Here is a 23,589-nt window from a genome sequence, read left to right as displayed (position 1 = left end):
TCCAGCACAGGCTGGGCTTTGGAGAGGTGTCTCTCTGACATGCATTTGCTTATGAATCACCTGGAGAGTGTGTTAACATGCAGATTCTGGGTGGGCTGAGATTCTGCTTTTCTAATAAGCAACCAGGTAATGCTGATGCTTCTGGTATGTGGAGCACACTTTGAGCAGAAGGACAGTGGAGATAAGAAGGAAAACCTGGAGGAAGCCCTGCCCTTAAAGAACTCCCTGCCAGGTAAGGAAATAAAACCAGAGGGTCAGAGAACTTTGTAGAGCTTCAGGGGTTAACAGAGGCCTGTAGCATGGCTGGTGTCTGATGTTGTTGAATGAACAAATGATAATAAGAAAGGCATACGCAGCTGTGATTCAGTGAGGGTGCACTGGACAGAGCTAAGTCCAAGGAGCTCAGAAATGATTACCGACTAGCATCCTCTGAAGCGCTAAGTGAAGGGGAACTCACAAGTAAGTCTTTTAACCTGCCATCTAGGGCAGTGACTTTCAAACTCTTTTTTTTGACCTGGGCCCACAGTAACATAACAAGGAATGAATGTTACATTGTGACCTGTACACTGTGTGTGTGTGTGTGTGTGTGTGTGTGTGTGTGTTTAGAGGTAGGTATATATACATGTATATACATATATACTGCTGAAGCAAAATGTTCTGGAAATAATATTTAAATTGTATTAAAACGTAATTTTTTTTAACATCCCCTAGACAGAAATACATAAGGAAGCATACTGATGTCCAGTAAGCTCTGGGGCGTGGCAGGGGTCACATGACCTGGCTGCAGATGTGGAAGGATGCAAAGCCACTGCCCTCCAGGATTTCTTGCTGGTGCTCCCCTCTGGCCAATCACAAGCCGGGGCAAGGGAGCCGCAGTGATAGAGCACATAAAGGATGATAGCTCCGGTCCCTTGCAGGATGATGCGTAAGTCTGGGGGGGAGGGGAGAGGGCGGAGTAACCAACCCAAAAATTTACACTTTCTCTATGTGATTTTCTTGGTATATCCTTTTTGATCCCAACTCTTATTGTTCCATTTATTTTCCTCCCTCCCCATTCAGTCATTCCCTCCCTTCTTTCTTCCCTCTCTTCCTCCTCCCTCCCACCCTCCCTCCCTCCTTCCCTCCTACTGGTTGTTGTCCACTAACTTTATGTACTCATCAGTGGGTTGCAACGTGCAGATGAAAAATACTGGTCTGTGATAAATAAGGCAAATAGGTTTTATCTTGGATACCAACTTAAATGGATTGACAAAGAGAACCAGGAGCATTAGGTATAAAAAGATTCTGAGGTTGAATCTAGGCTTGTTAGTAAAAGAAGGGTGAGCTATTACGCAGGCCTGCAGTTGGTTTAGAAGACAGTGGCAATCCTCATGCCAACTACTTGCCACCATTGATCAAAGAGTGCTATGAGATTGGGAGAGACAAGCATATCCATACATCTTTCTAGTCCGGGCCATGCATGACAGGTGCAGCAGAGATACTCAGAAGCACTGATTTTGAATGACTCCGAGATTAGAGTTGATAAAGAAAGTGTTCAGTCCATGTTTATCCTTAGTGATTTTTACCCTATTCTTCTACGCAGGTGTAAGTACTCAGAGCCACTTTCATTCAAGTGAATTAAAAATTGGAAACCAGGCGTTCCCACTGTGACCCAACGAAATTGGCAGCGTCTTTGGAGCCCTGGGACAGAGGTTTGGTCCCCTCCTTAGGACAGTGGGTTAAGATCCCGCATTGCAGCAGCTGCCATGTGGGTCACAGCTGCACTTCACAACTGATCCCTGGCCCAGGAACTCCATGTGCTTTGGGGCAACCAAAAAAAAAAAAAAAAAAATGGAAACCAGTTCTCGGTGAGATTGAGAGTGTCAAGAGGGGAGCTGCCCCAGAGAGGGTCATTGTAGACCTCTGCACGCACATGTCAAGGGCGGGTCAGGTCCACCGAATTTCCTGGTAGCACCACAATGACAGATGAATGATAAACCCACAAGCAGTCAGCATCTTTGTGAAGCACACCCTGGCCAAGTGTCCCCCATTGGGTCAGACCAACCCAGGCGGCATCGAGACTGATACACAGTGTGTTTTAATTCGCAGAGCTGCTTGTGAATGTCCTCCAGGGAGCCCAGCCCCACCTCTGCTCAGTGAAAATCATGGGCTACTACAGGCTAATGGGAGGGGGACTGCAGAGGGCAGCCACCCTGGAGAGCAGAGCCCTCAGATGGAGACAGCTGGCTTCCGTCTCTGAGCAGGTGAGGGAGTTGCTCCTGCAGCGTTGGTGAGATGGGGAGGCCACGCCGAGAGGAAGAGCTCCTGGGACTGGGAAGGGGGACTAGGGGCTGAGACTGTCTCTTCAACTTATTTTGTCAGGTTTGGGGAGATAAAGGCTGACTCATAGCATGGTCAGTGGTTAAAAAAAAAAAAATTAAGGGAAGCAAACATTGTGAGGAGGAAAATAGTGAAAAGCCTAGTGAAGAGATGTCACTTCCTGTAGCAGCTCGTGAGCTACATGGCAAAAAGGTGCAAGCAGAGGACCAAGCGCGTGGGACTGGGATGCTCAGAAAGCTTGGTAGCACCTGCCTCCTCCAGGAGTTAGAAGAGAACAAGGTACCAATGCACCCATCGGCTGTGGCCACGCTGACTGGTGGGCGGAGCTCTCCTGCCCCACCCCCACAGGAGCTCTTCCCTACCCTTGAGCCCATCTTCTCTCTGCCTTCTATTTCTGGGTACATACCATATTCAGTATATATTACCTTTGAAAATAGATATTCCCTGTCAAAAGCACAATCCAGGAACATAAAATATTGACCTGGGAATTATTGAGGCAGCCTTGGTAAATGTCAGTAATTACTTAAGGTCAAGTTAAACACGGAAGACCAAGCTGCTGGAACTTCCATCCCGACTGCCTAGAGAAGGGTAATTTCAGAGAAAGCCCAAAGGATTTTCATCCTGAGACCCTATATTTGCTAAAGCTGCCATCTGTGACCAAACACCCTTGGTCAGAGAGTTACAGAGGTAGTTTGGGGAACATCCATGGCGGTTGTACCAAACCTTTTGGTGAGAAAACAGAAAGTGCTAAGTTTAGTGCTAATCGCGTTTCTTCTAAGAAGTGTTGAGAGGTGAGTCTGTGCCAAAAGGCTTTAGTTCTCTCTCTCTCTTTATCTCTCCTTCTCTCTTGTTCTTCCTGCTTTTCTGTTCCCTTCTCTTTTTTGTGTCTTCCACTTTTTTTTGGGGGGGGCACACCTGTGGCATGTGGAAGTTCCTGGGCCACGGATGGAACCCATGCTACAGCAGTGACTGAAGCCACAGCTGTGACAAGGCCAGATCCTTAACCCACTGGGCCACCAGGGAACTCCTCTTCCACTTTTTCTAACAGGACATTTCATCTGCCCATATCTCTTTCTCACTCCTTGCATCTAAACATTTATGAATCTATAAAAGCTGAGAAATTCAAATGATTGAGAAGCACCATACCGCCGGAAGAAGCATGGACTTTAGTAAAAGGATAGTGCGTGTGAGGTTTTGATGTTCAGCCATTCAAACAAGAATCATGGGGGATCTTATTTCCTCGTATGTTGCGCAGGCTGGAGCAAAGCGGGCATTAAGGAGGGAAGACGTTGCTCAAAGTCACACGAAATTACCACCTTCTTTCCACTATATTGAACAGTCTACATGGTCGAAGGCTACCAAGGAGCCGATTCTAGGAACCGAGCCAAATCCAGTCAATTAAGAGAAGTCGGGGAGTGTTTAAGATCTAGTCACACCATCTATCATTAGAATTGAAGTGTTCAACAGAGGATAGCCTGGAGGCTCATCACAAATTTTTCTTGACATTGAAAAAAATTGGCTTAAGGGAATTAAAAAAAAATTCCAAAGGTTCTTGATTGGAATTTTAACAGGCATCTTGCAGCTTGATTACAGCAAGGAAGAAGGAAGTAACTCCAATAAATTCATGTGTTCAGCTGTCCTGCACAGCAGTAAAGAATCAACTGTCAGAGGACTCGCTCTGGGGGCAGAGAATTGGGAAGTGAGTCCGGAGAGATGGTGACTCGCAGAGAGATCTCACCTGGAAGGGCTGAGAATGATCGCGATGCCATTATTTGCACTTTGAACCTGCACCCTCTTATATCTCTTATATCCCCTTTGGCTAAAGAAATATTAAGGGTCCTCTCCTGATCTAAAATATGACACAGATGAACCTATCTACACAGTATAAGCAGACCCACGGACAAGGAGAACAGACTTGTGGTTGCCAAGGGGGAGGAGGGAGGGAGAGGGATGGACTGGGACGCTGGGGTTGGCAGATGTAAGCTATTATATACGGAGGGGATAAACAAGATCCCATGTAGGGCACGGAGAACTAAATTCAGTGTCCTGGGATAACCCACAATGGAAAAGAATATTTTAAAAAAGAACACATATATATGTGTGTGTGTGTGAGTGTGTGTGTGTACACACACACACACACACACATATATATATATATATATATATATGAGTCATTATACAACATTGTAAATCAACTCCACTTCCATAAAAGAATTTAAAAGGAATCCACTACTACATGCCCTCTGATTTGATGCCATGTGACATTGCTGTGTAATCTTACCAAGGCAAGATTACACAATCTCTCCCCCCCTCCATCCCGGTCCCTGGAAAAGAGATACATTGTGTCAAAGTACAGAGTGATCTTCCCAAGTGCTCCAAAGGATACATGAAAAGGCCGTTCATTGAACTCGAGTTTTAGCAAAGAATCTTCGATGAAGGCTTCTGAGCAAACACGTGAACGAGTTGAAGTAACAGTAATGACATATGTGAGGGAGGCAGAGGAATTGTGGCTCATGAAATCCACTGGTTAAACATGTGCACACCCTCTCTCTCCCTGCTCCACTAGGGCTGCGCGGGGCCAGGGAGAAGGGAGGTGACAGGTGCTGGTGGGGAAGTCTCATCCTAGGATGGGAGGTGAACATGGGGCCGAGGCTGGGCCTCCTGTGCCTCCTCCTTCCTCTGGTCATCACTTGACATGGCCCTCCATCCTACTCCAAGACAACCAGCCTGTTCACTGCTTGCCATATCTCAGGGGCATCTCGAAGAAGTTTGCCCAGCCCCTCTCCTCACACCACACACCCAGGAGAGGAGTCCAGTCAGGCCAGGAGAGATCCAAGGGCTTTCTTAGTGGTTCTTCTAAACCCAGGCTATGCTGCCTATGGGAATTCATCCTCTCTTGCTCGCTCTCTCTCCTTCTCGCTCTTGCTCTCTCTCATTCTTGCTCTCTCTCACTCCCTCTCATATACCAGTGGGGTTTAAAGGCACACCTGAGGCTGTGTCCATCTGGGAAGACAGGATGAATGACTGGGTAGCGTTCACTACTTCACCGTCTGAGGAGAACGCTCTGTCCCCACTGTGCCACTTCCGTTCTTGGTTTGCCCATGTGCCAGTGCCGAGATGCTGGCCGGGCAGGGTTTGGATGTGGTCTAGGCTGGTGCCACTGAGGTCTGCATGTAACAGGGCAGAGAGAGGCAGCTCCCCGTGACCTTCCCAAACATACCAGGAGCCTATGTGAGGGTTTGGGCAAAAGAACCCATGGTCAGAAAGTCAGTAACTGGCCCTAGCTCAGGTGCTTTGCTCATTTGCTCCAGGAATCTAGAGATGGGTGGCTGGCCTTGCCACATCTCCAATCTCTTCTCTTCTCCTGTTGAGACCCTCGTGGACATTGATTTCTGCTGTCCTCCAGAGGTGGGACGGTCTACCCTACTCCCACCCCACTGTCAGTCCCAATGTTGCACTGTGACAACCGTGTAATACTGGGGTATTACAAGCACAGGAGACTTTGCCTCTGGCTTCCCCTCCCCTCCCTCCAGCCTTGAGTCCAGCCTCTTCTCTGAATCACTGTAGCATCTATTTACCTACTATTTAGGTTGGGGGTTACTAGATCCTGCCTTGTGTGTGTTTGTGCCTCCACTGTGTCGGGTCTGTAGGTTGCATTATTCCTGTAAGACCGTAGGTCTCCCTAGAGAAGTGGGATTGACTGCATCTCCTGTCTCTCCCAGAGCCCAGTACGCTGCACGCAGGACGTGTTCATAGCTCTGCTGACATCGCTCAGCTGGGAAATGAGAAGGTTCATGAGATGGCTGCCCTCTTCCTCCAGAGAAGCAAGACCCCAGGTAAACAAGAGATTCTGTGCAGTAAGCAATCCCACGTGAGGCCTCTTCAGAAGCCCAGAGTGGCTATTGGAGGTGTCTGCCTTGCCCTGGGAGAGTGGCATCTCTCAGAGGGGGAGTCCTGGGTGGCAGCTGTGGGGGATTGGCACCACTTTGAAAGAGGTGCTCTTTCTGAAGGGTGGACTATTCAAGAGTTAGTGCTTCAAGCTAATGAAACTATACCTTGGTTTTGCTGCAGAAGCCTTCCTCAGGGACCGTATTCGTTTGTCAGGTCTGCTGTAACAAAGCGCCATAGGTTGGGTGGCTTAACCCACAGAAGTTTATTTTCTCACTGTTCTGGAAGCTAGATGTCCAAGATCAAGGTGCCAGAAGGTTGATTTCACTCTGGGGGCGCCCTCCGTGACTTGTAGATGGCTGCCTTCCTCCAGTGTCTTCACCGGGTCTCCTCTCTGCGCGTGTCTCTGTTTAATCTCCTCTTCTTATGAGGATGCCAGTCACCTTGGATTAGGGTCCATCCTGATGACCTCACTTTACCTTAATTACCTCTTTAAAGAGCCCTTTCTCCAAATACGGTCAGATGCCAAGGTTCTGGGGGTAGGACTTCAGCATAGGAATTTGAGGGGACAAATGCAACCCATGACAGTAACTTTGGGCAACATTGGATTTTCTCAATTGAATTTTTGTTCAATTCCGTCAACAAGCTGTACTGAATACCTACACTGCACTGTTCAGATGCTGGGGATATGGCAGTGAGCACAGAGACATTCTGGGGCAGAGACCTAGTTAGGAAAAAATGTATGGCTCATTGAATAATGGTACAGGCTATGGAGGCCGTGAAGGCAGGGCCCGGGTGTAGGACGTGTCACCTAGCCCTTCCCCCACCTCCAGGCACCACCCTACCCTGGTCATGCATCTCACCCATGCAAGCCCAGGGTTACAGGGGCCCTGAGAGCCAGGCTGTGGCTGGCTGGCTGCACACTAGGGCCACTGATGTAGAAACCGTCCAGTGCACTCACCCCACAGCCCAGCCCAGGAGCCAGCAGCATGGTGGACCCTGCGGAGGAAACCCTGACAGTCTGTTCATCTTGTTCCAAGTGAGCACTGACAACCACTGCAGGCTGACTGTGTGCCAGGTCCTATCCCGTGCCCGATCGTCTTTCTTCTCCCACAGCCCAAGAAACATGATTCTTTTCCACATTTACAGATTAGGAAACTGAGTTCCGAGAGTTTATGGAACTTGCCCCCAGTCCATCTGGAGCATCAGCCTGTTAGCCTGCCTCAGCCACTGAGCTGAGCTGTCTAGCGAAGAGAAGGTAGGGTACTGTTGGGGCTGGAGTTGAAGGTTGGTTTTCATTGGCTTCCGAACACTTTTTATCTTCAAGGAAAGCTGCCAGCAGAGCCTCCTACCAGAGGACGAATAAATCTTATTTCCAATAAGTGACGGCCAGCATTAAAACATGCAGAATTTTTCAACATAAATTTCCCCAGCAATTATAACTCATTACTTCGATACAAGGCATGAACTGCTGCAGTCTGTCCACGGTGATGAGGAAAACACTGGGCACGAGCCTGGCAACATGGTCTTTGACAGCAGTGTGAAATATTTCACAGCAGTTTCCAGGAAGTTTCGCCGGCTGCACTGATGACAGTGAGGTCTTCTCCACGGCATCTGTTGCAAGGAGCCTTAACACACATTTCTCCTGGTGCTGTGGGGCCCCTCGGAAGAAAGCAGGCCAGGTGGATAAAAAGAAACAGCAGATAGTGACACAACGCTACAAATCAACTGTACTCTAATAAAAATCAAAATTAAAAACATACTGAAAGTAGCTTACAAAAAGAAAGAAAGAAAGAAAGAAAAATCCTTCTTTGAGATGTTTGCTTTCTCAAAGGCATTCTGGGCTCTCTCAAGGTCAATGTTTTGAGACCTGGCCTTGCTGCTGTGGGTAGTGCTTCAGCACAGAAATCTAGAGTTCCTTTCCCTTTTGTCTTAAAGTAAATCTCTGCTTTGGGGGCAATGTCCTTTTTTACTAAGTGTCATGATGAGAGTTTAGCTAAAAATCCAAGGTTGGAGTTCCCATTTGTGGTTCAGTGGTAACAAACCCAACTAGTAACCATGAGAATGCAGGTTCAATCCCTGGCCTCACTCAGTGGGTTAAGGATCCGGCATTGCCATGAGCTATGATGAAGGTCACAGCCACAGCTCGGGTCTGATGTTGCGGTGGCTGTAGTGTAGGCCGGCAAGTGTAGCTCTGATTTGACCCCTAGCCTGGGAAGTTCCATGTGTGCTGGGTGCAGCCCTAAAAAGGCAAATGAAAATAAATGAAATAAATAAAAATCCAGGGATGTTGGATAATTCTGCTTGTTAGAGAGGTTGAGTATATTTCACATTATTTTTAGCCATTTGGCTTCCCCATCTGTGGGTTACCAATTCATATTGTTTACCCACTTTTCCTCCTTTTGTGTGGGATCTTTTCCTGATTTCTTTTGAGGAAGTTCTTAAGATTTTCTGAATACAAATCCCTTGCTAATTGCATGCTGACAAAGGTCTTTTCCCAATTTGTGACTCATCTCTTTACTTTACCATATAAAAAAATTAACTTTAAACTTGGAAGTATCCATGTTTTCTCTTTTATGATATGTGATTTGGTGTCTTAAACATTATTTACTGCACTCCATATTTCACACCCCACCAAAAGTTTTGTCTGAGATTTAATAATCGTTGTTTTAAATGTATTTTTCAAAAGGCACATGGCATTAGCTGAAATAATAAGGAAGTATTTGGCCTTTGGGACGTATGACTGTGTTTCTTAAGAATGAGATCTCACTCTCCTCCTGGTGGTGCTGGCGTTGAGTTGTTGAACGTGTCTCTAATTCTGGAATCCATTTAGATCTCATGTGTGGGGCAGCCTGCCGCATCTTCCTCTTGCTTTACTAAGCAGTTGAAATTTCTGCTGCTTAAGCATCTAAGAATACTAAAATTTTTCCATCGTCTTCCCTTCCATGTGGTGCTTTGGCATAATCTATGTCTGTCTGTTGATCTGTTGACCTATCTAGGTTGTGAGAAAGGCACCTGCTATGTGTGTGTCTTGGTAACTGATATTTTTCTGCCTATGTCTTGTGTGGGACAGCATTAAGATTAATGTACGTTTTCAGAACATTGACATAAACCCATAAGGAGCGCCGTAGCCCTGGAGCATAAAACGTTAGACTATTAGAACGGGCTGGGTTGTGATGGGCTCCCAACAAGCCCAAGGCCTGAACTCAAGTTCTTTCTTGCTCTCAGCAGGGGTCCAGAACACATCAGGCTGCTTCAGTCTCATGGCCCCACCATCTCAACATGGGGCCTCCTCAGTCACAGGGCAGGAGAAGGAACAGCTGGAGAATTGCTCAGGCTCTTCTATGCTGTCACCTGGAAGTGGGGCGCATCGCTCCCACCCACACTCTTTGGCCAGACCCTGTCATGGGACCCCACCTAACTACAGGGGGGCTGGGGAGTGTGAAGAAGCAGGTGGACTGCTTGGTAAGCATCACAGGAGGCTGGTCTGAGATTAATAGACGGTCCACAGAATGTACACCTATGATTGAGAGTGAACTGTAGCTGATAAATTTTGAGTCCTGCTTAAAACGCACAGGTCAGGATGCTCTGTGTGGAAATACGAACTAGGAAAATATGCCTTCTGAGATGAGGGGGCAGGGACGAAGTCATCAGAGGGAAGGGGGAGAAAGCATTCCACCTTGGCTCTGGCCTTGACCATAAGGATTTCTTATTAGCAGGTGGGAGGGTGTCAAAATGGAGAAGGAAAGCAAAGCCAGGCAATGAGAGGACCTCCAGGAACTTTAAGATAAATAAATGTTCCAAATGGGAGTGGAACTGGAGATCTCCGAAGGAACTCTTTGCTGAGAAGCCACTAGAGTGGTTTACCAACAGGCTAGAAGATACTGCTGACAGCAGTGAAGCCATTCTTCCTCCAGGGTGCTCACAAAGAAGAGGCGGCCAGGCTGGAAATACGCATGCATATGCCCAACCACAAAGACACATCAAAGAAAATGAAGAGATTCTCCCGTCCTCTGCTTCTGTATGCCTTCTGCAAAAGCTATGCTTAAGTGGGTATTTAGGACAAAAAAAAAAAAAAGGTGAACACAAACCACTGGTGATTTTTCAGGAAGAAGAAAAAAAGTTGTTGGGAGAATGGGAAAAAGTTACCAGCGACAGAAAATTCAGGACAGCAATCATTGTTTTCCAACGGCGGAGGCAGGAGATAAAATGTGTAGCCGAGACGCGCGCCTGACCTTCCGGCGACGCACGTATCAGACTCAGCAACGCGGAGACAAAGGGAGCCGAATCACAGGGGAGAAGGAGCCAGAAGCAGAGGCTGGATGCCGCGTGAAATCCATGGTGAGCGGCCGAGGAGCTCACAGAGGGACGAGTAGAGCAGATAAGCACGTTGCAGTGACGAGAGAAACAGCCTGGGGGAAGGGTGAGATTCGGCCCCGTAAAGAAGGCTTTAGCAGAGGCCAAGGGTTCTGGGAGGAAATGATCTGAGGGGCCAGAGTCTTTGGGGAGACGTGTGACTCCAGTTCTGTGAGCAAGATGTGGGACTGGTATCAAACAGAGTCCCAGGTGGCGCCGATTGTCAAGCCGTCACCATGTATGGTGTCCTTTCTAAGTGTCAGGGGCACAGCTCCCGTGGCACTAGGAACACCGAGCTTTTTTGCAGTGATAAATGTTAAGCGTCATGAACAATCAAGAAGGGATCATATTTAGAGTCTTCGATGTGTGCCGGGACCTGTGCTAAAAGCCTGACCTGTGACAACTCGCTCAATGCCCGTGCCAGCCCTGGCCTCACCTTTCGACGCCTCTGTTTCCTCATCTGCAAGTCGCAGTGTGAACGTCCCCACGGTCAGTACTCTCAGCGGTCCAGCAAGGCAGGGGCTGGTGTCCCTCTTCTCAAAGAGGATCCCTTCCTCCCGTTGGCTCTGATGGCCTGAGGTCCATGCTTGGGGAGAAAAAAGGGGCAGAGAACCCAGGGGGCTGGGGATGGGGAGGAGAGATGAATGCATCCAGCACTTCTACTGCTCAGCGGCAGCTGAGTCACCCTGCCCTCTTCCTTGTCCACATAGGTCCCATGTCAGCTGCGCCTAAGAAACTGAGAAGCAGGGACACTGCAGGGCTGGCTGACTTTCACAGCAGCAGAACTAGGGGCTCTCTGATTCCTTGGGGAGTGAGCGGTTTTCTCCAGTGGATCATCCTGAGCCATGAGGCAGGGTGAACCCATTTGAAAACAGAGGGTTAATGTCTACGCAGAGCAGGGGAGAGCAGCACACGTGCGCCCAGGGGGCCTTAGTGGGGGGTAAACGCTGAAAAGACAGCGGTTAAGTTTCTGCAGTACCAAAGGAACAGGTCCGTGCAGGAGGTGCCAGAACTTGCAGTGTTTTCTCGTTGACCTGCTGTGGCCTTGAGGAGCCAGGCAAGGGTCAGCAGGAATCTGGACGTCTCCAGAGGTGAGCAGGTTGCTCCTTAGCCTTCCACCATCCTCAGTCGTAAGCATGAGAGTTTGAAATCTCCCAGAGTCTCCCTGGTAACCCAGAACAAGCTTCCCTAACTTCTGTGTGACTTTGTTTTCCTGGGGTCCGCGCCTCCATCTGCTCGCTTCTCTATTCCACCTCAGTTTATGGCTGCGATGGTCCTTGGTAACAAGGGATCAAGACCTGCACCTGTGCTTCCACATACGGCATCGTTTATTGTGTCCCAATGCAAAAATAGCTCCCTCGGACTTACACCGGCCAAGATTCTCTTATTTGTTGTCTTTTTGTGAGCATCAAAAGAGGCAGGAGGAGGGAAAGCTTCCTTGGAAGCCTGTTTGTCACTGAAAATCAGTGAATTCAGAGGAACCTCAGACCAAGAGAGAGCAGAAGATCAAGTGTAGGCTTCTGCCTCCAGGCAATGACCCCTCTATTCCAAGCCTGTGAGGACCTGTTCCCTCCAGGATCAGTCCCTGGGATTAAGCGTCACATGTCGTCTTAGAGCTTTCTCTTGCCGTCTAAAGTCTCCAACAGACATTGAGAGGGTGGAAAATGGGCCCCTTCTTCCGCTGGTGAGATGTGAAATATGACAGAGTTTCCGGAGAGCAAAAATCCTTCACCCCTGTGCTCAGTTTCTTACCCAGCATTTCTATGTCTGGAAATATATCCTAAGGGAAAAATCAGATTGTTGCGCAAAGATGAATGGGGTGGGGGGTGACTTGGGGGTTTGGAGTTGGTAAATGCACACCTCTGTAGATGGAATGGATGGTCAACAGGGTCAGCAGGGACCTGCCGTATAGAACAGGGACATCTGTACAGTCTTCTCTGATAACCTGTGTGGGAAAGCGTACGTGTGTCTGTACAGCTGAGCCACTTTGTTGTACAACAGAGACGTTGTCAATCAGCTATACTTGAATAAAATAAAATGTAAAACAGATGACTGGGAGTTCCCGTCATGGCTCCGTGGGAACGAATCTGACTAGCATCCATGAGGACACAGGTTTGATCCCTGGCATCACTTAGTGGGTTAAAGATCCGGTGTTGCTGTAAGTGGTGATGTAGGTCGCAGATGCAGCTCGGATTCCAAGGTGCTTTGGCTGCGGTGTAGGCCGGCAGCTGTAGTTCTGATTCGACCCCTAGCCTGGGAACCTCCATATGCCCCAGGTGCGGCCCTAAAATAAAAACAAAAACAAACCAAAACAAACAAAAAAACAATGAATGGACAAGAATGTCTGGTAGAACACCATTCATTGGAAGCAACCTGAAATGTCCAGTAGTTGTAACTGATTAGTAAACCATCAAGAGTCAACAGTGGATTATGCATATACCTATTTTAAATGATATCCACATATACTTACATGGCAGGGTGTCAATGAGACACAATGAAAAATGTGAGTTACAAAACAGTAATCAGGGCACAGGCCTGTGTTTATATACACGTGCCTTGAAAAAGTCTGTGACCACAATAGATAGTGAGATGTCAGTATTGGTTGTCCTATGGGGGGGGAGGTGTGATACAAGTTTCTCTTTATTTTTATTTTTTTCTATTATTAATAGGATTTTGAAAAACAAATAGATCCATTTAAAAAATCTCTTTAGAGTTATGCATGTTTTTTTTCCCACATCAAGGTGGTATCATTTTCTGAGCTTTCTTTGGTGAAGGAGAAGAGAACAGTATGTCCTCTCATTTATTAATTTTGCTTTATTCAGATTCAGTGAATCCAAGTGTGTTTTTGCTAAATTTATGTTATTGAAGTATGGTTGATTTAAAATGTTGATGTCTGCTGTACTGCAGAATAATTCAGTTAAGCATATATATATGTATGCCTAACTATACATATAGTGTGTGTTTATATATACACATATATACATTCTTTTTCTTATTCTTTTCCATTGTGGTTTATCACAGGATATGAATAGAGGTCCCTGTACTGTACAGTAGGACCTTGCTGTTTATCCATCTTATGTATAGTAGTTTGCATCTGCTAATCCCAAACTCCCAATTCATTCTTCCTCCCACCCCCGCTGGGCAACCACAGGTCCAACACACTTGAATCCAAGTGTGGTTTTGAAGAAGAAAAGGCATCATAAGGATTCAGCCTGAATGGTGTGTCTGTATGAGGGGTGTGTGTTTGTGTGTGTGTGTGTGTGTAAGTCTAATATAAGGAGGGTTAACCCCTTCATGTTGCTAGTAAATGTTGATCATCGCTGACTAATATCACTAGTCTAAGCGCTTAGAATAGCACTTCCAGGCAGGCAGTAACTTAAATTTTTATTCCCAGATCCTAGCCCTGTCCCTGACACCAAAGTAAATGCTTAATACATATGTGATATGTGTATTAATTTTTGAACTAAAGTATGTATAGTACCTTATGACAAAGCAATGCCTGCTCTTCTGTCAGAGTCCTCATGGCTCTACAGGGTGATGGCATGTGGGGGACAGTGGGGGTCACAGATACAGTGAATCAGGTTGACCTGGGTTCAAATGCTGGTTCTGCCACATATGAGCAGTTTAGTCCTCTATGTCCACTTCTGTAATGTGGGAATGATAATATTATCTTGCAGGGTTATTGTAAGGATGAGAATTTGAAAATTTCCTTCTTTCACACTCCTTGTGGATTTTCACCTTATAGCCTTTGAAAACGATTTAGCCACTGACCAATGTGAAAATCCATCCTTGGAAGCCATTCCATATAACTCAGGGTTCAGGTAACCGTCTCCAGAATAAAAACATAGCCTCATCTAAGGCTTTATCCGAGAGTGCTTACTCCCAGATTTCACTGAGGATATGGAAAGAAACTGTGTTTAGCAAGAATTGGTGGATTATTAAGTAGCCTTATCTCAGCTCGGCATCTCTCTGTAAATAAGTCAAGGCTCAGAGCAACGCTGTGCAAGTGCTGGAAATGTTTGAGGCCTTAAAATAGCAAAATGCTTTGAAGAAACCCATCTTCCTAATGGAAAAAAAAGAACACATGAAAAAAATGACTGTCGGTTATTTATATACAGCTCAGGCTTAAGCATGTGACAAAAGGGATGATTGCTGACCTACAGTTCTCTTCAGAAATTAGCTTTGTACCCCATATTCGAGAAGGCGGGAGATGGAAGGATGCCAGCCAGATGACCACAGCCCACGGCCTTTTCTTAAGGCGTCTCCGTGAACTTGTTCATGAAATAGCATCCTTAGACCTCACAGAGGCTTGGTTTCCACTGATCCCGTTAAGTCGGTAGTTTGGCCATGTGATCAGAATAATGACATAGCAGTGGCTGGTAATGGGGGATATAGAAAATGGCCCATGTTCTCTTCTTTGCTTTGACTAATGTGTTACAAGAGCAAAAGTAAATGAAATACAGCACAATAAAATGAGGTTTCCTCATATGTACCGCAGTCAGTGGAACATAGAGCAGGTTGACTCATGGGATTTTTCACTGTGTGAGTGTGTGTGCCTGTGTCCTTTCTCCTTGACTGAGGCTGTGTTGGTGACATACCTCAAGCAGCTATATAAAGACCTCCCTCTTCCCCCAGATAATATTTAAAAAACACTGCTCTGGAGGATATTGTGTAGAGATGGGCGACCAGGCCCACTGATGAATATTCTGGAAAGTTCACCTCAAGGACGTTTAAGGTTGGGGGAAAGGCCTAAGGAAATCCATTAGTTTTCAAAGTAAATACTTAATATCCAAGTTCTAGAGCTACTTTGCCTCGTGCCTTGGCCCTGGCAGCACCAATGTCATGGCGTTTTTTGTTTTTGTTTTTTGTTTTTGCTTTTTAGGGCCACACCTGCAGCATATGGAGGTTCCCAGGCTAGGAGTCCAATTGGAGCTACAGCTGCCGGCCCACACCACAGCCACAGCAACGCCAGATCCGAGCCCCGTCTGCGACCTACACCACAGCTCACGGCAACGCTGGATCCTTAACCCACTGAGCGAGGCCAGGGATCGAACCTGCAACCTCATGGTTCCTGGTCAGATTCATTTCCGCCACGCCATAACGGGAACTCCCCCATGTCATGGTTTTGAAGCAATCTCGTTCCTACGCCTGGGGCACTGGCTGCCCCATAATTGAGAAGTCAGGTGAGTCCTTTTGTGAAAGTGGGGTGGGGGGGAAGTCGGGGAGAGTTGAATGCTTCCCTGATCTGCTCCAACTGGAAATAGCCCTGAGTGGCTGGCAGCCTTGCTCCAGAGCTCAGAGTACCCAGGGCAGCTCCTGATTTTATAGGCTAATCTGAGACCGAGTCAGTTGCCTTGGGATATTAGGTCTACGGGGTAAGGTGACAAGGAGCTGGGAAGGGAGCCCCCCAAACCCCCACGTGCTGTGGCTTCACAGGTGGGTGCATCAGACTTCTGTGCTGCCCTGCTTCTGTTTCCCTCACTAAGTTCTGAAATAGATAATCGCACCGAGGTGGGGGCCAGGCCAGTCCAACACAGGCGCTCTGAGGTTGGCCCGCAATGCGGAAACTGTCAGTTATCCTGTTGGAGGTCCTCCCTCCATTTCTCGGAGCAGGGTCCTCATTCCTGTTATAGACCCGTTGGTACAATGCTGATGTTCTAATCCCTTTACCCTCTTCTCCGACCAAGAGAAATGCGTGCACCCGAAAGAGGAGGAGGCCAGGGAGGGAGGGAAGGAAGAAAAGGAGACAGAGAGGAAGGAAGAGAATCCTTGCGAAAGGTGAGTTTTCACTCCGGACTTGACAACTTGTTAAAAGCCGGTGTAACATCCTAATGAAAGCTGGTCGCCACCACACAAGGAGAGTGATGCTAAGTCAGAAGTGACCAGTTTTTAAAACCTTGGTTCTCTGATTTTGAGACTCTTAGTCTGGAAACAAGGAGGTCCTCCCAGATGCTGTGTGGTTTCTCCGTGGAACAGGGAGCGTGGTCACGGAGGAGGCCTCGGCTCAGGGAATCGGGCCCACACCTGGCTGGGCCACCTTCCCAGGAGTGAGGGAGGGGGGATATGAACCCTCTCCTGTGTGAGCACTCAAGGCATAGCGATATGTTTGAAAACACTTCATTTTCATCTTCTGTGCCTGTGGAACAAATTACGACGATCTTAGTAGCTTGAAGCCATGCACGTTCTGTTATCCCTGCGTGCATGAGTCAGGAGTCCAGGCACAGCTTAACTGGGTCCTCTGGTCAGGGTCTCACCAGGCTGCAGTTAGGGCTTCCACCAGGCTGTGTTCTCATCTGGAGGCTCCACTGGAGGAGAGTCTGTTTCCAAGCCCGTCCGGCTGTTGGCAGAATTCACTTCCTTGCAGCTGTGTGACTTTTTGCCGGCTCTTGGTTAGAGGCTGCCCACACGTCCTTGCAATGTGGGCTTCTCCAGCTGGACTGCTCACTTGCTCAAGCCTGCAAGAAGAGTTCCAGCTCCAGGCTGCTAACATGGAGTGGTATCTGCTATGTTTCCCATTCAGTTGGTTAGGAGGAAGTCCCAGATCCTGCCCACACTAAAAGGGATGGAATTGCACAAGGTGTGAGCACCAGGAGGTGGGGTCACCGGGCGGGGGGGTCACCTCGGGTTTTTCTGCCACACGCCTGGAGGCCCTTCCCATCTCTCGCATCCCTCTGACCTTAACCAGCTGAATCCACATTCTCTAAGGATGTTCAGTGGGATGACCAAGCCTCCCAGGTTGGCCCAGGGCTGTTCTAGTTTCGCACTGAAATTCCTGCATCCTGGGCAACCCCCAGTCTCAGGCAAACTAGGACAGCTGGTCATTCTAAGCAGATCCCAGGTCTTCCTGGATTTCTCCTTTTTTTCTAGTAATAGGGGTGAAAGAGAAACCAAAATGGTGTCACCCAGAGGTAGTCCCACTCTTCTCCAAGCAGCCCTGGAGGGGCTGAGTTGATTAGGTGGGCTTTCCAGCCCCTTCACACTGTTCTCCACTGAGCGCAGCAGCTCCTGACTCACTCGTACATGTTGGCCTGTGTGTAATTTGCTATGTGCCTATTTCTCCACAGTGTTGATGCCTTAACACTCTCATCTCACGTAGGAACAATCCAGGATCCAGCCCCTTGACCTGGAAGCCAGACTTCTTCTGACGTCTACAAGACCATGCAGGTGAGCTGCGTGTTTCTTGATTATCAGCTGTGTGCACGGCTCTGAACTTGGGGCCGGGGCAGTGAAATCGTGTGGGGATTTTTCTGGTTGTTATTATTAGTTGTTTTTCTAAGAAAAGAGTAAATCCTACCTCAAAAGGCATTCCTAATCACAGTGACAAAGATCTAGGTTGGTTCTGGGGCACACGCAGCTTGACAGCTTTATCTGAACTGACCAGTTACTAAGGAGTCAAAACGGTGCTTTCAGCTACTTGGAAACAGGTACTTTTACCTTAGTGTTACACGTGATTTCAAAACAACACAAGTGTGAATCCCCAAAGTTGCATATGCAGCTGATAATGCCTGTGACAGGGACTTTCCAGGCTTTTCAGCAAAAAACACAAGTCAGTGCAAATTGGCCTTCTGGAAACAGAGTTCAAAAGCACTGAGGGGAGGCAAGGTTATGTAACTCCCGAGAAGTTCAAGGCGAGGTCGATGTGGGCAAGCAGAGCGGTGTTTGGGACTGCATTAGGGAACGGTGGTCCAGTTTACTAGTCGGCACAGGTCTGCCTGCAGCAGCCGGGCCCTGCTCTGTAAACCAAGCAAATCAAGTTGCCTTTATATCTACAGCAAGAAAAAAGGTCCAGGGCAATAACCTGCTCCCCACCTGCCCGGCCAGAGAGATTTCTGTCATCTGACACCACTCTCTGAGTTGGCTGATGACTAGATCTCCTATCTTGGAATGCAAGGTTGATTTGCTTTGAGCACTGTGACATTAACCCCAGACTGAACTGGAGGTGTTCTGAACAGGGTCCCAGACGTAAAGCTTCCAGAGATGTGAAGCTATGGCCAAGGTTACTTGGTGGAAGAGCTTTGCAAGATGGTCTCACACCCCTGAAGTCCTAGACCTGGACGTGGGTCCTAAGAGCACCCACACTGGCAGAACAGCTCTGGAAACTCAGTTAAAAAAATATGTTTAAATAGGAAAGATATCAGGCAGCTGAATTTATAGATTAGCTGGTGAGGATGGAGGACTCTACACCCTTTTCTAAGCTTTCAAGGAAGTGCCTGTTTGCAGAAATAGTGACATTTCTTATCTCATCCTTTCCCACTGAGTTTTCCAGAGTATGTTTCTAAATATCATGTCACAAAGAGGTTCCTTAACCAAATGAGCTTAGTAAATGCTGGTTTGAACAAAGTTCAATGGGATGAATTTTTTGTAGGACTTCTCAGAGCCTAGTTTAGCATACAGGTAATTGGAATCACCTGCACAGCTTTGTTTCTTATGAAATTGTTTTTTTTTTAAATAACTTTTTATTTTGAAATTATTTAGGAATCACTAGCCCAGAGGGTTTTAAAGTAAACAACAGGTTTAAACCCACGTCAACTAATACAGAGTTCTGGATACTATTCACCCAGCTTCCCCCAGTGAAAATATTTTACGTACGCATTCTAAGTTGTCAAAACAAGGAAACTGATGTGGATGTAAACAATGATAAACAATACTAACAACTTTGAATTTCATCAGTTTTTACAGTTTCTCTCTCTCTCCTTACTATGTATATCTGGTCTGTGTGTATAATTCTATGGAATGTGTATATTTTAGGAACCAGTACCACAATCAGGTTATAGAACTGTTCCAGCCCTGCAAAGAAACTCCTTCATATCACCCCTTATTAGTTACACTGTTCCCCAACCCTAACCACAGGCAACCACAGATCTCTCTCACATCTCTATAATTTTATGGGCGTGAGAATGTTATATAAATGGAATTATGCAGCATGAAACCTTTACAGATTGTCTTTTTTCGCTTAGCATCATGGCCTTGAGATCCATCCAAGTTGTTGCCTATATATATATATTTTTTTATATGTAATGATTTTTATTTTATTTTTCATTGTAGCTGGTTTACAGTAGTCTGTCAATTTTCTACTGTACAGCATGGTGACCCAGTTACACACACATGTATAGATTCTTTTTTCTCACATTATCATGGTCCATCATAAGTGACTAGACATAGTTCCCAGTGCTACACAGCAGGATCTCATTGCTAATCCATTCCAAAGGCAATAGTCTGTATCTATTAGCCCCAAGTTCCCAATCCATCCCGCTCCCTCCCTCACCCCCTTGGCAATCACAAGTCTATTCTCTAAGTCCAGGATTCTCTTTTCTGTGGAAAGATTCATTTGTGCCGTTTAATAATTCCTTCTTATTGCTGAGTAGTTTTCCACTGATAGATATACCGTAATTTGTTGATCTCCAAACAGATCAACAAAATCAGTGGAAAACATCAGTGCCACGCATAGTGAGTAAGAAGGGTCTCAACTAGACACACATGGGACATTTTGGAACAGTAAGAATAAAGATCCTTAAAGCTTGCAGAAAAAAAAATCGGAAAGAAGAATCGTGTTGTATCCTAGCTCTTTTTCAGAAATGCTAGATGCTGAGGACAATAGATCAGTGCCTTTAAAATTCAGAGGCAAAATTTTTGAACGTAGATCTCTAAACCCAGCCAAATCTTCAGTGAAGTGCTAGACATACAGCCTTTTCAGACATGCAAGGACTCCAAAGAATCCTCCTGCCCTCTTTCATAGGATGTTTTTTAAGAACATATGCCAGTAAATAAAAGTGGCCAAACCAAGGAAGAGGAAGATGTGGAACCCAGGAAAGAATGGTTGCGCCTGAGCAACCTGTCTAGGGTGGAGCAAAATGAGTTTCTAGGAATAACAGTAATTAACAGATTCGAGATGGTGGCAGAGAGCTCGAAACTTGAGAAGATGATAAAGATGACGTGCAGAAAGGAAGGAATCGTTTATTCAAAGTTGCCTCCAGGAATACTCTCTTTTGAATGTTGCAGTGGCCATATCAAAGCAGCTACGAGGTAAATCTAAGGCATTTCTGCTATAACACAATCAGGCATTTCCCCTATAGGCATTCCTGAGCTATTTCATGATCTACAAAATTGCACAATAAAAATAAGAGGGCTTACGGGAAAAATAGGGTTTGGCTGGTGACTCAAAACTTGAGAAACTTGTAACTAAAGCTCTAACAAAACCAGGAATAATCCTAAGAAAAATATTAGCACAAATGATTATTTCCTGGCATTTGCAGCTAGAATCACAGTTAGTTTCTCAGTGAACACTGGGGTTCTGCTTCTCCTTGGACAAGTCAGTCCTTGAAGATGTTCATATCCAGCAGAAGTCAAGGTCATCAAGAGTAACATGTACAGTCTTGGGACAGCCTTCTTCATCAATCTGCTGGTTTTTTTCTTTTTAACACAGAGGCGGTATCTTTGCAGCAGCAACAGCAACATCTGTACTTTACAGCTTTCTTCCAATACGTAATATAGAAGGTACTAAATTACCACCTCCTTTTTTTTAAAAATTTGGGTTATAGTTGATTTACAATGTTGTGTTAGTTTCAGGTATACAGCAAAGTGATTCAGTTAGACATATAGACACACACGTGTGTGTGTGTGTGTGTTTATATATATATATACTCTTTCAGTTTCTTTTCCGTTATAGTTCATTACAAGATATTGACTATGGTTCCCTGTGATTCAGTTAGACATATACACATATATAGACACATAGGTGTGTGTGTGTGTGTGTGTGTGTGTGTGTGTATACTTTTTCAGTTTCTTTTCCGTTATAGTTCATTACAAGATATTGACTATGGTTCCCTGTGCTATGCAGTAGGATCTTGTGGTTTATCTGTTTTATATATAATACTAATCCAAAACTCCTAATATATCCCTCCCCCAGTTTTTCCCTTTGGCAACCATACGGTTTGTTTTCTATGTCTGTGAGTCTCTTTCTTAAACCCACCTTTTTTGGAAAGGATGAAAGGCGCTCTTCCAGAATTTTGTTTTCTTAAGACCTTTATGGAGCATCAAGGACGCCTCCCTAATTGTGAGAAAATTTGTACTTGATTGCTGCAAACATTAATATATGGGGGTGGGGACATCGTCCAAGAACCAGTACAACCCCACGTCCTGACACTGTCCCCTATTTACCGGTCGCATGCACAGCAGGACAAACTGTCCCCGGCTCTGTCCAGAACAACACAGACAGGAGCATCGTAGCAGAAATACCGTTTATTGATTTTTTTCAACTTGTAGAATCAATCGATGGACAGGCGTGGTGCCCCCACCCTTCTTGCCAGCACTGTCTGTGGATAGTGCGTTGGGGGGCGGGGTGGGGACGGACAGGAAGTGGCCCCGTGAGCATGCTGCTCCCTGCTGAGGAGTTTGGGTGACAGAGAGGAATCACATACTCGTTTCTGGGGCGGGGGGGGGGGGTGGACAAAGGGAAGGAAAGTGATATAAATGATCCAGATCCTCTTCCATGATAGACAACACCTCAAGCTGATAACTGAACTGAAAATAACAGAGATGCGCTATACGACACACAAGGGTACTCATCAAAATAGCTAGAAGGAGGAGGGAGAGTCGGTCGTCTTTGGGGATAAAAGCCTAGAGGAATGGCTGGGAGGGCGTAGACGAGATCAAGGGACTTCTGCTTTTCTTCATAAGCCCGTCCGGATTTGTAAATTTTTTATTTGAACCAAAGCACATGTTAATATAATGAAAATGAAAAGAAACAAGCTGGGAAAAAAAAATCTGCTCAATCCCACCCCTATAGTTCTACAAGCACTAAGGAATCCTGATTCTGGTGAAACCAAGAATTTGCATCTTGAAAAAGAGCCTCAGACGATTTTGCTGCTCGACAGGGTTAGTGTATGACTGCTCTGGTCAGTTGATGTGGGGCTAGAGCAAAATGGCATGCAAGTTATTTGATTTAGAATCTTTCTTTTCGTCTTTTTTTCAGAGTCTTCCCCAGGCTTGGGGTCCTGTGAAGCATTCGTTAGGGAAGACAGACTGTGTGTAAATGCACAGTTTTCCAGGCAGGAGGAAGGGGAAGAAGGTTCTAGCTGAAGGAAACCCTGATAGTAAAGGCCTCTGGTTCGATTATGAAGCTTCTCAACCTGCCAGCACTGAGGCCAGACTCAGAGGTCTTTTCTCAGGAGGACAGGGAACACGACCCATGGCTGAGCCCTGGATGGCTCCTCTTGTAAACTGTGTGCAGGGTTAGGGGGTATGAGTTTGGGCAAAGCTGCCAGGCCCCGCAGGGCTTTCGCTCATGAAGTGGGCCCTTTGGGGTAAGGCTCCTGCAAAGCAGCCCCAAGGAAGCCCTGAGAGCTGGGGGCTGCAAATAACTATTTGGAGGAGAAAATGCTAGGGTAGGTCCAGGTAGAGTGAGCAGAGAAACGAGGCCCTTCCCAGCCGAGGGATCTGAAATTTCTGAGCAAGACAAAAGTGAATGACAGTCGTTTCCCTGCTGTCTAGGAGTCTGATGGGCCGCAAGGCACTCTGAACCCCCAGGCGTCACCCAGCCTGAGCCAGAGCAGGGCAGTGATCACCGCTCAAGGAGCTGCTCTGAAGGGGATTCGGATAAGTATCTCTGTTTACAAGATGCTCCCTGGAAAGCAGGGAGGAGGGGTGGATGATGCTTTAGATAAGGAATCAGAATTTTCCAGATCTCTGGTGAGCCGGAAGGGTACTGAGGAGAGAAGTGTTTCCTGTCTTCCATAAACTCTATCAGCTTCTAGCAAGGCCTTCCAAATAAACATGCCTCTTAGGGAAAAACCAGTATGTTGCCTGCAAAAGCAGCTTCCAAATATGTCTCCTAGAGCAGTATGGAGATGCCTCAAAAAACTGAAAATAGGGGAGTTCCCATCGTGGCACAGCAGAAACAAATCTGACTAGGAACCATGAGGTTGTGGGTTCAATCCCTGGCCCCTCTCAGTGAGTTAAGGATCTGGTGTTGCCATAAGCTGTGGTGTCAGCCACAGACACAGCTCCAATCCTGCATCGCTGTGCCTG

General features: G+C 46.6%; 1 protein-coding gene across 1 annotated transcript in view; it reads left to right on the top strand.

The window, feature by feature from the left end:
• The first annotated feature begins 711 nt into the window (after positions 1-711).
• Positions 712-23,589, top strand: part of LOC110255529 (uncharacterized) — an 81,022-nt gene continuing 58,144 nt past the window's right edge. The window contains exons 1-6 of the mRNA XM_084978067.1: positions 712-925; positions 1,583-1,691; positions 2,089-2,243; positions 6,042-6,155; positions 16,251-16,341; positions 17,660-17,727. Coding sequence (XP_084834193.1) covers positions 2,145-2,243; positions 6,042-6,155; positions 16,251-16,341; positions 17,660-17,685 — 330 coding nt within the window. The 5' untranslated portion in view covers positions 712-925; positions 1,583-1,691; positions 2,089-2,144 and the 3' untranslated portion in view covers positions 17,686-17,727. The remainder of the gene's footprint in view (positions 926-1,582; positions 1,692-2,088; positions 2,244-6,041; positions 6,156-16,250; positions 16,342-17,659; positions 17,728-23,589) is intronic.

This window comes from Sus scrofa, chromosome 9 (assembly GCF_054392235.1).
Source record: "Sus scrofa isolate SSC_HxYL_T2T_F1_AM1 chromosome 9, Sscrofa_HxYL_maternal_Yorkshire_Landrace_v2.0, whole genome shotgun sequence".
Taxonomy (NCBI): Eukaryota; Metazoa; Chordata; class Mammalia; order Artiodactyla; family Suidae; genus Sus; species Sus scrofa.
This window is presented reverse-complemented; position numbering and strand designations above follow the sequence as displayed.